We start from the raw sequence: 14,146 nt of genomic DNA, 5'->3' as shown, positions 1-14,146 counted from the left end.
ATCAGCAAAGTACCCAACCAAAGAATGACTCATGTAGCTCTGCCTGGGCACCTGCGAGCCAAGAAAGAGGCGGCACACAAGGCCAACCAATAGCTTATGGCAAAAAGAAATTGCAGTAGCAAAATCACAACTCACCAAGCCCTGAAAACTCGAACCAAGTCCTCAATCGCCAAGAGGGCATAGTAGCCAATGCCCAATTGCATTCTCAGCCAAAGAGGAGTGCAAATGCATGAAGAAAGAGCATTTACAAGAGTCGACCAGCAAGAAGGTTTTGGAGAAGTTTCATCGCCGGAAAGTCCTCCAAAACTGAGAAAAACCAGTCAACCAGCGCGTCGGACCACTCGAAATTCAACAGAAAGCTGTAGCTTTGCAAGAGGAGAGGCCCAGGAGGCGGTAGAAGAAAAAAGGTCCAGAAAAAGCCACTTTTGCAAATTCGACCAGCAAAAGAAGTGCTCAGCTCTGCCCGTTCTACCAAACGCACGGAGGGAAAAGCATATCACTACGAAGGGGAGGCAGAGGGGAAGCCATCGGGCCAAACGGAAGTCGAGGAATCCAAACGGGTGAGGAGTTATGAAGAAAAACGGAATTCAGTTGGAGGAGGCTGAAAAACCAGTCCAAAATCTCAACAAAGAGAGAAGATGAGAGAGAAAACCACACATGTGAAGTTGAGAAGGCCCAGGAAGGTCCAGGAATGGCAAAGGAGCATGTAGAAGGCACTAGAGCCACCTGGAACTCTAGGGGGGCCACTGAAGGTACATGGCCCTCTAGGGGGCCCATTAAAAATGCTACGTCATCATTTTCCAACAACCACTCTTTTAATTCCTTGGAATGCCTTTGGGCCTAGGGATTAATTACGCTTATGTGCTAGGCACCATGTTGCGTTTAATTACACATTATTAAGCCCACGCTTGGACTTTTAAAACCAAAGTTGTCACGGTCTTGTAGTACATTAAAGTACTTAGAATTTCACGCCCCCGTGACATACCCCTCTCTTGAAACAGCAAACCACAGTTTGCTGCCCCAAAACACAGGAGCGAGCATGAAATATAGCATAAAAGAGTATACAAGAAAGCCGCAGCTATAGTATACAGAGACAGTGAAAATATGGCTAGGAGAGGCATGCATCCATCCATATATACTGCTCAAAATCTATGTGATCCTCGGCGATCAATAGTCAAGATGCATCAATATCATGAAGTCTCACAGCAGAAATACTGTCAGCTCAGTATCTCGGATGAAACATACAGTGTCATCAAGCGACCTCATGAAATCACAGTGAGCCCGTCTGTACTGAGGGAGTGGAGGTGCTACCCCCCTCTCGAACATCAGGTAAAGCTGCAATATCCCAGGTGAATCTGCCAGTTCACCTTCCTCCATCCATTTCGCATCAAGTGATGGGTAATTTTGAAATTTTACCAAGTAGCGACGGATAACTTTACCCTTGAGCTTTCTATCTCTGTGTGCCAGAATCTGCTCTGGGACCAAAAGTTCATCCTGTTCTTCCACTTCAGGCTGCACCTCATCAGGTACATCCTCGGGAATATCTCCATGATATTGCTTTAATAAGCTCACATGAAAGGCATTATGTATCTTCCAATGCGGAGGCAACTTCAGCCTGTAAGCTACCTCGTTTATCTTTTCAGAAACCTGGAAAGGACCATAGTAACGCACGTTCAGCTTTGTGTACAACCTTTCCTTGCCTTTCTTATTTTTCAGCCTTGCCTTCTGAAAACGCAGCAAAACCCAATCACCTTCTGTGAATACCAATTCCCTGCGGTGCTTATCTGCTGCTCTTTTCTGCTTGTCTTGACTTCTTTGCAAGGCATATTTGATCTTCTTGTAAGCCTCTTCAAGGCTTTCCACAAAACGATCAGCTTCGAAGATTTTCTCTTTTGTATGCAAAATGGGAGGTATCTTCCTGGCACCTTCCACTATTTCAAAAGGTGCTTTACCTGTGGATGTGTGCACTGTATTATTATAAGCATATTCCAGCAAAGGCAAATAATGCTCCCATTTGCTTTTGTGGTCTGAGACATAGCATTTAAACATATCCAAGATGGTAGAGTTTTCCTGCTCCGATTGTCCATCAGACTGAGGGTGAAAAGATGACGAAAAATTCAGCGTAGTGCCCATATTTTCAAACAGTCCTCTCCAAAAGAGGCTGGTCATCCTCGGATCTCTATCACTGATTATGGATTCAGGCATCCCATGATACTTGAAGACATGCTGCAAAAACAATTTGGCCATTTGATCTGCTGTAATTTTCTTTCTTACTGGCACAAAGTGGGCTTGTTTGCTAAACCTGCAAATTATTGTCCACAATCCATCATGTCCAGTAGGAGTACGTGGAAGATCAAACACAAAATCCATAGCTATGCTTTGCCATGGTCTATCGGGAATTGGCAAAGGGTGTAACAACCCAGGTGCCTTCTGCCTGTCAAACTTTACTTTCTGACAAACCATGCATGTTCTCACATATTCTTCCACATCTTTCCTCAAAGATGGCCAATAAAAGTATTGCTCCACTGCTGTAATTGTTGCTGTAATTCCCCTATGTCCTGCATATGGAGGAGCATGACTTTCCATTATGACTTTCTGTCGCATCTGATCAGTGACACAGAGTCGTCCATGCATCAAAATGAAACCCTCTTTCAACATATAGTGATCATGCCTTTGACCATCAGAAAGCTGATCATAAATAGTTGAAAAATCAGCATCATTAACATACTGATCTTTCATCACATCTAACACATTGTTGTAAGCAATGCTCACTGCTGAAACACTGGGTTTCTTGGAGACTGCTTCAGGCTGTGGTTTCCTGGAAAGTGCATCAGCCACGACATTTTTGTTACCCGGCACATGTACAATTTGAAAATGAAACATTGAGAGGAAGTTAGCCCATCTCATGTGCTTTTCAGATAATTTTCTCTGCGTGAGAAAATATCTAAGTGACTGACGATCTGTCTGCACATAAAAATCAGCTCCAAGAAGGTAATGTTTCCATGTGGTCAAAGCATGTATCACTGCTAACATTTCCTTCTCGTATGTCTGCAAGTACAATTCAGCATCTTTGAGAACTCTACTCTCATATGCAACCACTCTGCCATCCTGCATCAAAGTGCCTCCTATGCTGTTCCCACATGCATCACAAGTTACAGCGAAGGGTTTTGCAAGATCTGGCAAGATAATAACGGGTTCAGAACACAATTTTTGCTTCAGCTCTTCAAAAGCTGCATTTTCCTTTGGTCCCCACCGAAACGGTACAGCTTTCTTTTGTAAAGCATGCAAGGGAGAAGCAATTTCTGCAAAGTACTTTATAAACCTCCGATAGTATGAACACAACCCAAGAAAGCTTCTGACTTCATGCAGATTTTTCAAAATTGGCCAACTCCTTATGGCCTCAACTTTTGCAGGATCCATCTTGACTCCATCCTTTGACACTATATGACCGAGAAAATGAATCTCATGCATAAAGAACTCACTTTTCTTGGTGTTTATTAATAGCTTGTGTCTTTTCAACTCTTGAAACACAATAGTGAGGTGTTTCCTGTGCTCCTGCTCATTTTTAGAGAACACAATGATGTCATCGAAGAAAGTGCCCACAAACTTTCTGTGTGCTCTAAAAATTTTGTCCATCATTCTATTGAAAGTGGCAGGTGCATTAGTCAAACCAAAGGCATCACAAGGAACTCATATAAGCCAAATGAAGTGCGGAAGGCAGTCTTGTAGACATCTTCAGGCCGTATCCTTATCTGATGGTATCCACTTTTAAGGTCAATACGACTGAACATTGAGGAACCTTCCAGCCGATCCAATATATCATCAATGCGTGGAATTGGAAAACGGTTCTTAATTGTGACTTTATTCAAAGCCCTATAATCAATACACATTCTCCAACTGCCATCCTTCTTTTGCACAAGCAACAGAGGGGAACAGTAAGGAGAATTACTTGGCTGTATTAATTCCTTTTCCAAGAGTTCCTTCACTTGTGACATTATCTCTTCCTGTTGTGCCTTACTGACACGATAGGGAGGTATATTAGGCGGTGAGCTTCCTGGAATTATATCAATTTGATGATCCTCGGGCCTCTTGGGAGGTAATTCTTGAGGAAGTGCATCTGAGAAACAATCCTGAAAATCTGAAATAAAAGCAGCCCTTTCTCTATCTAAAGCAGAAATAGTAGAGCCTTCCTGAACTGGTTGGCTGTCCTCTTTGACAAAAATCAAGTACGCTGAAATATGACGCTTTATTACATTGGAAATACAAGAAGCTGAAACTACAGGGATGGACTCCCCTTTCAACTTTACATCAAGTACATGATTTTTGCCTCTATGAGTTAAAGAAATCTTCTTGTTTCTCATCTGCACATCAGCCCCCACCCTGTACATCCAAGGCATCCCAAGCAAAGCATCACACTCTGGCAAAGGCATAATGTAGAAGTCCTCTGCATCCTGATATCCCTGGATATGCATCCTCAACTTGCCAATGATAGGAGTGACAGGTGTGTTGAGTTCAGGGTTGGCCATATCACACATGCCGGATGGCCCCATTTCCCCAGGCTCGATGCCAAGCCTTCCTGCCATATCAGGAGTTATGAAATTTGCCTTTGCCCCAGAATCAAAGAAAAACAAACAATTCTGATTTCTGATTTTTCCCCATGCTCTGCACATCTCAGTCTTTTTCATTTCCTCTTCATCATGTGCATGTGGCAAACTCCCAATCACATCTGGAAGAAGTCCTGCAGAAGGTTTAGGCTTTTTGCCCTTCCGATCAGCCTGTTTATCACCATTCTTATCATCATCTGACCTGTCTCTTTTCTTGAATGGGCAATCATAAGAGCGGTGTCCCTCTCCTTTGCATATAAAACATTTGTTTTGCTCCATGAGTGACTTTTTCTCTTCATCAGATAACTTGGTACGGGGCTGTTTTGTTGGAATACTGAAAGGAAAGAGTAGAGTTCACACAAAATCATAGTACTTGCTTATAGAATGAAGAAGAAAGAGGTCCTTAAGTAGGCACCTCATACAAGGTCACTGACATCACTGATGACCTCAAAGCTCCACAATCATCTCCTCAATCTGCTCCTAGATTCTCTCAATCATCCTATGTGGCTCTCCACCACCTAACTGTGCTTGTGGGCACCTAACTGTGCCTCTAGCACTCACACATAGAAACATAAGGTGTGCCTGAGGCATACACCTTGAGATATCGCAACAAAACCCCCCCTCAAGGAAATGCCTCAGGCTATGTCAAGGATACATCTAGTCTCATAGTTTCTCATGCCATCTCATGGTGGTCAAGGATAAATCTATGGCTAGGTTCTCATGCTAGCAAGGGTTCCCTTGGGTGTAAGGTTAACAGAAAGGGATACATAAAGACCTTCCAATGGTTATCTCCCCTGCATGTACATGCACACAATGTCTGCAGGAGGTACCATGGAACAAAACATACACATGGCCTACATCATAAGGTGACCAGAGGTGTTTACAAAACACACAAAACACAATAGTTTATTTGCATTCATTTTGGAGGACTATCCAGGCTGAGTACCTTGACATAAAAGAGAGATCTGGAGCATACATAGAGATGATTTAAAATGCATAATCTTCATGGGATGCCTCATCTTGTGGAGGCAAATTCACTGTAAGTAGATTTGCATTTTCTGTCTTTGCTTTGTCTCTGCAAAACTTCTCACTATGGTTGTTTTTGCCACAGTGCTTGCATGGATTAACTTTGAAGCAGTCCTTTGAAAGGTGATTTGTCTTTCCACAGTGATTGCAAGGAGAATACTTGCCCTTCTGGAATTTCATAACATAAGCAGTGTCATTGCCTTTCCTTAACTCCATATGTCTTTCTTCTTCTTGGAGAGCTGAGATAATGCCTTCAAGGTTTGGATTGGGAAGATTCTTCAAAGTGCTAACAATGTGATCAAAACTTTCAGGCATACTCTTAAGTAACACTGCCATAGCATCATCAGGGGTGATAGGAGAGTTGATAGAAGCTAACTGAGTCATAAGACTCCGCATATAGTTGACATGAGCAGCTAAAGTAGTATCACTTGCCATCTTTAATTCAAAGAAAGAGATTTTAAGTGATAGTTTAGATATGTGAGAGCTTGCACCAAAAATCAAGTCTAGCTTCTGCCATGCTTCCGATGGAGACTCCAAGTCAGATATATGATGTATGTAATCATCACCCAAAGCTAAAGCAATTATACCATATGCTTTTTCTTCTCTTGCTGGATCCCTTGCCGGTCGTGTCGGAGTTGAAGATTCTCCAGCATTTGAGGCCGTAGAAGAAGCGGTAGGAGTAGGTTTGACAAGTCCCCATAAGTTCTCCCGCATCAATGCAAATTTTACCTTCATTTGCCATGTATGGAAGCCCTTTCCATTGAACTTCTCAAGATTATATATGGTAGCCATGAGAGGGTCTAACCCAGATATTGGGCAGTGTCTATCTCTCTTACAAGGCAAAAATAACTGAAAGACTTCCAAAATATGAGCACTTAATGTAGCAAATAGTAGTGACTAGATTTCAAACAATGATGCTTCTTCTTACATGCTTCATAGAAGTGGATGAAATAAACATTTTCCAATCAAAACCAGGTCTAGCAAGTCAAAACAAAACTGAATCCACACTTGTACTGAAGTTATTGAAAGCTTCAAAAAACCAGAAATGCTAGAGTAGCATTTTATGTAGCATCATCTTCAAAAACTTGTCCAAAACTGTCAAAACTGAAATGCTGAACTTGAAGGGCTTGTAGCTCACTCTTCAAAGCAAGGAAAAGAGGGCTTTCTGAAGCAAAAGAAAGCTCATATACCAGAGAAGGTCCAGCACAGAGGTTGGACGAAATGGTGCGCACTTTTGCCCGGGAGAGTTGCTACAGGCTGAAACTGAGTTTTGACGATTTCTCCCTCGTTACTGAACCAAATGACCTGAAAAATGGCTCAAAATCTTCGTCTTGAGGTCGCCCATCTACTCCTAAGAGGGCTCAGGCAATGGCGGAGTAGGCAGGGAGTATTGAGCAACAGAAGAAATTCGCTGTTTGGAGAATGGCAGCCACCACAGACGTTTTTTTTTCAATTGCTTGCAGGTGGAAGTTCGCCCATACTAGAGGAGTTTCCAGCTCAGAGGGTTTGGGCAATGGCTGTTTGTAGATGGAGAACCAAGCTCTCAAAGATTTTGGGAAGAAAGAGGAAAATGGAGAAGAAGAAGATGATGATGTGGCAGAAATGGGCTCAAGGGGGATCAAAGGGCTCTGATACCATGTTGGAATACTGAAAGGAAAGAGTAGAGTTGACACAAAATCATAGTACTTGCTTATAGAATGAAGAAGAAAGAGGTCCTTAAGTAGGCACCTCATACAAGGTCACTGACATCACTGATGACCTCAAAGCTCCACAATCATCTCCTCAATCTGCTCCTAGATTCTCTCAATCATCCTATGTGGCTCTCCACCACCTAACTGTGCTTGTGGGCACCTAACTGTGCCTCTAGCACTCACACATAGAAACATAAGGTGTGCCTGAGGCATACACCTTGAGATATCGCAACATGTTTATTAGGCTGTCCACGCCTTTGACCAGCTTTGAATTGGGCTTTTCCTCCCTTTTGAAACGGTCGTTTGCCATAATTTTTATTTTCAGATTTGATGTCCTTATCCTGCTGTCCATAAAGCCCAAATTCTTCTCCTGCATCGATGCATATGCTGTCCTTGCATTCTCAATTAATTGAGTCATAGAACCCACCTTGGTTTTGATGCAATAATCACGTAGCTCACTAGGCAATCCACAACAGTACCTCTCTATTTGCTCTTTCAAAGAAACATGCCTGTAAGAGCTCAATGGCAGCAAAACATCCCAAAACCTCTTGGTGTAATCATCAAGATTCTTGCAAAGTTTGTATGACAAGTCATGCCAATGTGAAAGTACTTCAACTTCAAAAGTTGGAGTAAGCCAAGTAGAAGAGAACACTTGCTTAAATTCCAGCCAAGTAGTAGGTGCATCTCCATGAAGCATAAGGTTGGTGTACCACTTAAGTGCATTGCCTTTCAAAAATGTGGCAACCTTCCTCATCTTGGATGCTTCTGTAAACAAACCCCCAAGAAATGCAGCATCAAACTGTTGAAGGAATGTGAGGGCTTTGTACCTGTCCTGTACTCCATTATATGTATCAAACTTGACATGAGAACCACCATCCTTAAATTCTTTATATACATTTGATATTGGCTGTCCCAAAGATGGCTGTATATTTGCAGCATTCCCTTCACTAGGGAGAGCCATGCTTGGCTGAACATTAGGCATGGGAGCATATGCTGTGGCTTGCATGCCTGGCTGCATTCCCACATTGTCATACATGGCTTGTTTTCTATGCCCAATTGGCGGTGAAATCAACATAGCATCAAAGATAGAATCTGTACCAAAATATTCAGGTTGCTGCCTCAAATATGGCTGAGGTGGTTGAGCCACATTTATGGACTGCACATTATTATTTTGAGGAGTAGAAATACCCAAACCAAGGCCTTGTGCTGGCTGCTCATTCTGTTGCACTGGATGTACTTTTTGTACCTCTTTCTCAAGTGCTCTTTTGGGCGATTCCTCTCTCTTGGAAGTCACTTTCTGAGTCATTTTTGATGGCTGTCCCTCATGGGAAACTGATGCATGAGTGTGCGGTCCGCCATGAGAAGCTGATGCATGTGTGTACTCACTCTTTCCCTGCTTGTGCTTTCTTGATTTCTTCTTCTTCTTGGCATTTCTTTGCACAATCTGAGCCAAATTTTGAGCCAGCTGAGTCAAAGCAGTCACTGCACTTGCAAGCTGTGCATTCAACATAGTAGCATCATCTGACTCACTGCTAGAACTAGTATCACCGTTGAGCTCAGTTGTAGCTTCATGTGTGGCCTGCTCAAAAGGCATTTGTTGTGCTTCCTGCAGCTGTACACTAGCTGGATCATTAAGGCTTTCCTGCCTTCTCCTTTGAGGAGTTGTGGAGCTCTCTTGCTCATGGGTACTCTCCATGTTTATGGTTGTAATATTCAGCTGTCAAAAAGTGCAGCAAAGATATCCTTCCACCAAACTACCAAGGCCCACCTCTTGAGAAAGAGTGTGTGGTATCGCGGCAATGGAACCAATGAAACCGGCCTCTAATCACTCAGAGGGCAGTGGAACTAAACCTTTAATCACTTCAGCACTTATTTACAGCTCACAAAGCATATATCACAATCATTAACCATTGCATGATCACCATTTGGCATTTACCCATTTGTTCACAAACAAAACCACTGAAAAAGGGATGGAGGCTAGAATGCCCCTGCTCAACAGACATAGACAAGTGCACCCGATTGGCCCCAAACACCGTGGCGCCCCTTTCGGTATTTTTTTATATTTCACAGTGAAATGATTACAAGTTGCATCTGGGAGACCTTCCCTGCAACTGAGCACGCAGCCCCAATTCACTAAGCCTTCGCAAGGCTTTCAAGCATAGAACACCATCACATAAGTGCACTTAACCCATAGGCTCAACCCAAAGGCATTCTCTTTTCCGAGTGCAATTCCATTGGCTGTCCAGATGCAATCACACTGTACCCCAGCTGCACTCTCTTTGAGTGGTTTCCAGATGGCATTCACAAAGCTTTTCAAAGCTCCAAAATAAAATCAGCAAAGTACCCAACCAAAGAATGACTCATGTAGCTCTGCCTGGGCACCTGCGAGCCAAGAAAGAGGCGGCACACAAGGCCAACCAATAGCTTATGGCAAAAAGAAATTGCAGTAGCAAAATCACAACTCACCAAGCCCTGAAAACTCGAACCAAGTCCTCAATCGCCAAGAGGACATAGTAGCCAATGCCCAATTGCATTCTCAGCCAAAGAGGAGTGCAAATGCATGAAGAAAGAGCATTTACAAGAGCCGACCAGCAATAATTCCACTGAAAAATGCGAAAAGAAGCACTTCTGTCGCGAAGAAGTGGGAGTTCTTGGGCTCAAAAGAAGCGTGCTTCAGAGAGGAATGCATTGAGAAGGTTTTGGAGAAGTTTCATCACCGGAAAGTCCTCCAAAACTGAGAAAAACCAGTCAACCAGCGCGTCGGACCACTCGAAATTCAATAGAAAGCTGTAGCTTTGCAAGAGGAGAGGCCCAGGAGGCGGTAGAAGAAAAAAGGTCTAGAAAAAGCCACTTTTGCAAATTCGACCAGCAAAAGAAGTGCTCAGCTCTGCCCGTTCTACCAAACGCACGGAGGGAAAAGCATATCACTACGAAGGGGAGGCAGAGGGGAAGCCATCGGGCCAAACGGAAGTCGAGGAATCCAAACGGGTGAGGAGTTATGAAGAAAAACGGAATTCAGCTGGAGGAGGCTGAAAAACCAGTCCAAAATCTCAACAAAGGGAGAAGATGAGAGAGAAAACCACACATGTGAAGTTTAGAAGGGCCAGGAAGGTCCAGGAATGGCAAAGGAGCATGTAGAAGGCACTAGAGCCACCTGGAACTCTAGGGGGGCCACTGAAGGTACATGGCCCTCTAGGGGGTCCATTAAAAATGCCACGTCATCATTTTCCAACAACCACTCTTTTAATTCCTTGGAATGCCTTTGGGCCTAGGGATTAATTACGCTTATGTGCTAGGCACCATGCCGCGTTTAATTACACATTATTAAGCCCACGCTTGGACTTTTAAAACCAAAGTTGTCACGGTCTTGTAGTACATTAAAGTACTTAGAATTTCACGCCCCCGTGACAGCTGAAGCATACGCTGCCTACTAGGGCAGCAAGGTGCTGAGATCTTTGGATGGAAAGTCTACTTACGCTCGAGGTGGAGCACGCGGGCTCGAGTCTAGAGATAGCTAGCAGATAGGAGAAGGGGGCGTGACAGCTGAAGCATACGCTGCCTACTAGGGCAGCAAGGTGCTGAGATCTTTGGATGGAAAGTCTACTTACGCTCGAGGTGGAGCACGCGGGCTCGAGTCTAGAGATAGCTAGCAGATAGGAGAAGGACCTTGTGGTTAGATCAGAGGACCACACCATTGGTGGGACTCTGGATCTATCTATTTTGTATTGTGTCCATAGTTTTGGACGGAAATATATTATTTTGGTGGTTGCTCTATCTGGTTGGTTCATTGTCTATTGATGAGTCTGCACATCTATTTTATGCACATAAGTTAAGAAGTTTGTGATTCCACATCCCACACCACAGTGTGTGAGCTCCTGGGCATTACTATAAGTCTTCCGCTGTGTGTACCCTCTGTTGGGTCATTAGTAGTTCAGTCCCTAGTCCATGTACCTTGTCTTGGAGGCTGGTTCTCTCGGTTTCCCATCTGTCATTATGATCAATAGATGATGTGTCCTTTGAAGAGAAAGCTGAGAAAATATCATCCTCACTCATATTTAGTTTGACTTTGCTTTTTCTTTCCTTCATTCCTCCTGTATTTTCCCTGCTTGTTTCTTGAATTCATTGAGTGTCTTGTCTACATGAGTAGTCACTTCTTTAAAATTTCTTTACAAAAACACGAATTGAGTCGAAAGTCGTACATGCCATGCATCTAAATAAGCAAACTTGTTATTTAGCCACTCCGCATTGATTGGAAACTTAATGTGGTCTAGGTTTTGTTGTAGTTAAAGTTTTTGGGTATGCTAATTGACAAGGGTGGATTCATGTTGATTGGTGACAAGTTTTTCAATTGTTAGAATACACAAGTCAGAATATTAAAATAGTTTGCAACATTGGTTTATGCATTGTGTCCAGTCTTTTGCTTCTATTAGGTCCTTTGTTTTCGATGGACTAATTATTGATATTAACACTAGTTGTTGATATTAAGAGTATTTTCGTGTAAGGTAGGAGTCACTAATGATATACACCTTTTTTTCCTTCAACAGGATGCTTTGGACAAGGCATTGGAAATGCGAGTAAGCAAAGATGATCCACAACCTTCGTCACCTTTGTTGGATGTGAGGCTTGAGCCTCCCCCTTTAGGAAATCAAGGTGTGTTTGAAGTCTTGATGATGTACCACTATGATGTGTACTGTAAATTCTGCATCAATTCTCTTGGAGGCGAAGCTGTTTGACTTACAATTTTGACCCTATGTTGTGGGCCCTTTTAGTAAAATGTAATGGTATAGCTGAAGAAACACTAGTAGTCGTGCGATTTTCTTTAACATACGATAGTGGGGTAAGGGTTGTTGAGGTCACCTTACAAGATGGATTTTTGAGAGAACAAATCCCCGCCCCCCCCCCTCCTATCACCTCCCCATTTGTAAGCCCCCAAATGAGGAGAGCGCGGGGGAGGGAGACCTAGGGCAGGAGATGCCCAAAGAAGAAAGAGAAAGGGGGCTGCCACATGGGCAGCACCTCACAAAAGAAAATGACTGCAATAGATGGTGCCAAATACAAAGCATGGAACTGGTTTGGAATAGGGCAGATCTGGAGCAGCAGAAAAGGGACAGAAGCGCCTGGGATGCGCCAGCCTATGGGCAGGAAAGGAGCCTACAGCAGGGCCTGGCAGCAGCAAAGGGAGGGGCTGCAAAAGGGCAGCACCCTGTCCTTATAAAGGGCCATGGAGCTGGCTGGTCGGCCAGATCTGGTCTGCCATATGGCCCAGCCCACAGCCCTATATATAGGACGGAGTGGAGGGGACCAGCCACTCAGATGGCACACAAAACAAGGGGGCTGGGCCCCACTTTAATGCAGAGGGCACACAGCCCAAGGATAGCTGCCCACACCCCAATGTAAAGGGCTGGTGGGGGCGGGATTCTTACAGACTGAGTCGGCTAGGAGGTCTGCTCCAGTTGGCTATTGGGGCCAGCCCTTTGGGCCTATAAAAAGAGGCACTTGGGCCTCATAACAGCATCCAGCACACCAGCAAGTGTGGCAGCAGCAGGAGCAGCAGTGCACACATCCTCAGGTCTACTTCCAAGGCAATAGAGGCTGCAGACTGAGCTCTACTTGGGTTGGGATTTGGCTGTCTCCTAGGGCAGCAAGAAGCTGAGATATCTGGATGGAGAGTCTACATACGCTCGAGGTGGAGCACGCAGACTCAAGGTTCTAGAAGAGAGTAGCAGATAGAGAAGGACCTTTGGTAAGATCAGAGGACCACACCTTGGTGGGACTCCAGATTTATCTCTTTTGTTGTGTCCATAGTTTTGGACAGAAATATATTGTGTTGGTGGATTCTATATTTGGCTATGTCTACTGTCTATTTCCTGATCTGCACATATATGAAGCACACAAGTTTAAGAAGTTTGTGATTCCACTTACCACACTCTGTGTGAGGTCTTGGGCTATTCTATCAGTCTTGTGCTGTGCGTACCCTTTGGTGGTTGATTTCTACCCCCCCCCCCCGGGCCTCTTTTCTCTCTCTCTCTCTCTCTCTCTCTCTCTCTCTCTCTCTCTCTTACACACACACGCGCGCGCGCACGCTCTGGGACACCTGACCTCATGTGAGGTGCATCGCATCTCACGTCGGATGACACGACGTAAGAAGCAGACTGTTCTCACTCGTCGGATTGATGAGGTGGTCGGATCTTTTGGAGGGGGAGACCCGACTATCAGCTGGGGAATCCTATCAGAGGGGAAATGGCCCATTCCCATCACGGACCCAGAGATTTGGCACATATATGCATGCTCCTTATACGACATCCCAGGTCAGATGCCACCAGATATGTCCTCTATGCCCAGACCCACTACTTGTCACTTGTTCACTGCGTAGAATGTGAGGAATGCCCTCCTTCGTTTGCACAACTGGTTGACACCAGACTAGGAGGGGCTACATACAGAGCACTTCGCACATGGACAGGAGGTCTTGGCCCCGATTCTAGTGTAGCTGTTCAACCATGCGGTATGTCACGGATTCCCACCTACTTGGAGCACTACCACCATTGTACCGATACCTAAGGCAGGGGACCCCATGGATACTGGGAACTACCGCACTCATGATTGGCCACAGTCTGGCTGCCAATCAAGTTTAATCTTTTATAAGGTAGCTTGCAAAAAACCGGTTTCCCTTGGCGACAACTAGAAACGATTCACAAGAGTATCCATGGAGAGCCAATCCCTCTTACTCAAGTCCCACAAATCCTCCAAGTAGTCAATCCTTGGTTATTCAACCTTACTGACAAGCGCGGACTCAACTGTATCGATGCAACTTTAATCCTAAAGGGC

The 14,146-nt window shown here is 44.3% G+C and overlaps 1 protein-coding gene across 2 annotated transcripts in view; it reads left to right on the top strand.

Annotated features, from left to right (window-relative positions):
- LOC147890337 (YTH family protein) overlaps positions 1–14,146 on the top strand; it is a 109,754-nt gene that overhangs the window by 66,762 nt on the left and 28,846 nt on the right. For both annotated transcript variants that reach the window (XM_087390174.1, XM_087390172.1), the window contains exon 4: positions 11,866–11,971. In XM_087390174.1, the coding sequence (XP_087246300.1) occupies positions 11,866–11,971 (106 nt within the window). The remainder of the gene's footprint in view (positions 1–11,865; positions 11,972–14,146) is intronic.

Source organism: Dipteris shenzhenensis, chromosome 19, assembly GCF_047967505.1.
Source record: "Dipteris shenzhenensis isolate YYH24624 ecotype China chromosome 19, Dip_SZ_1.0, whole genome shotgun sequence".
Taxonomy (NCBI): domain Eukaryota; kingdom Viridiplantae; phylum Streptophyta; class Polypodiopsida; order Gleicheniales; family Dipteridaceae; genus Dipteris; species Dipteris shenzhenensis.
The sequence above is the reverse complement of the archived record's forward strand: the minus strand, read 5'-3'. Positions and strand labels throughout refer to the sequence as shown.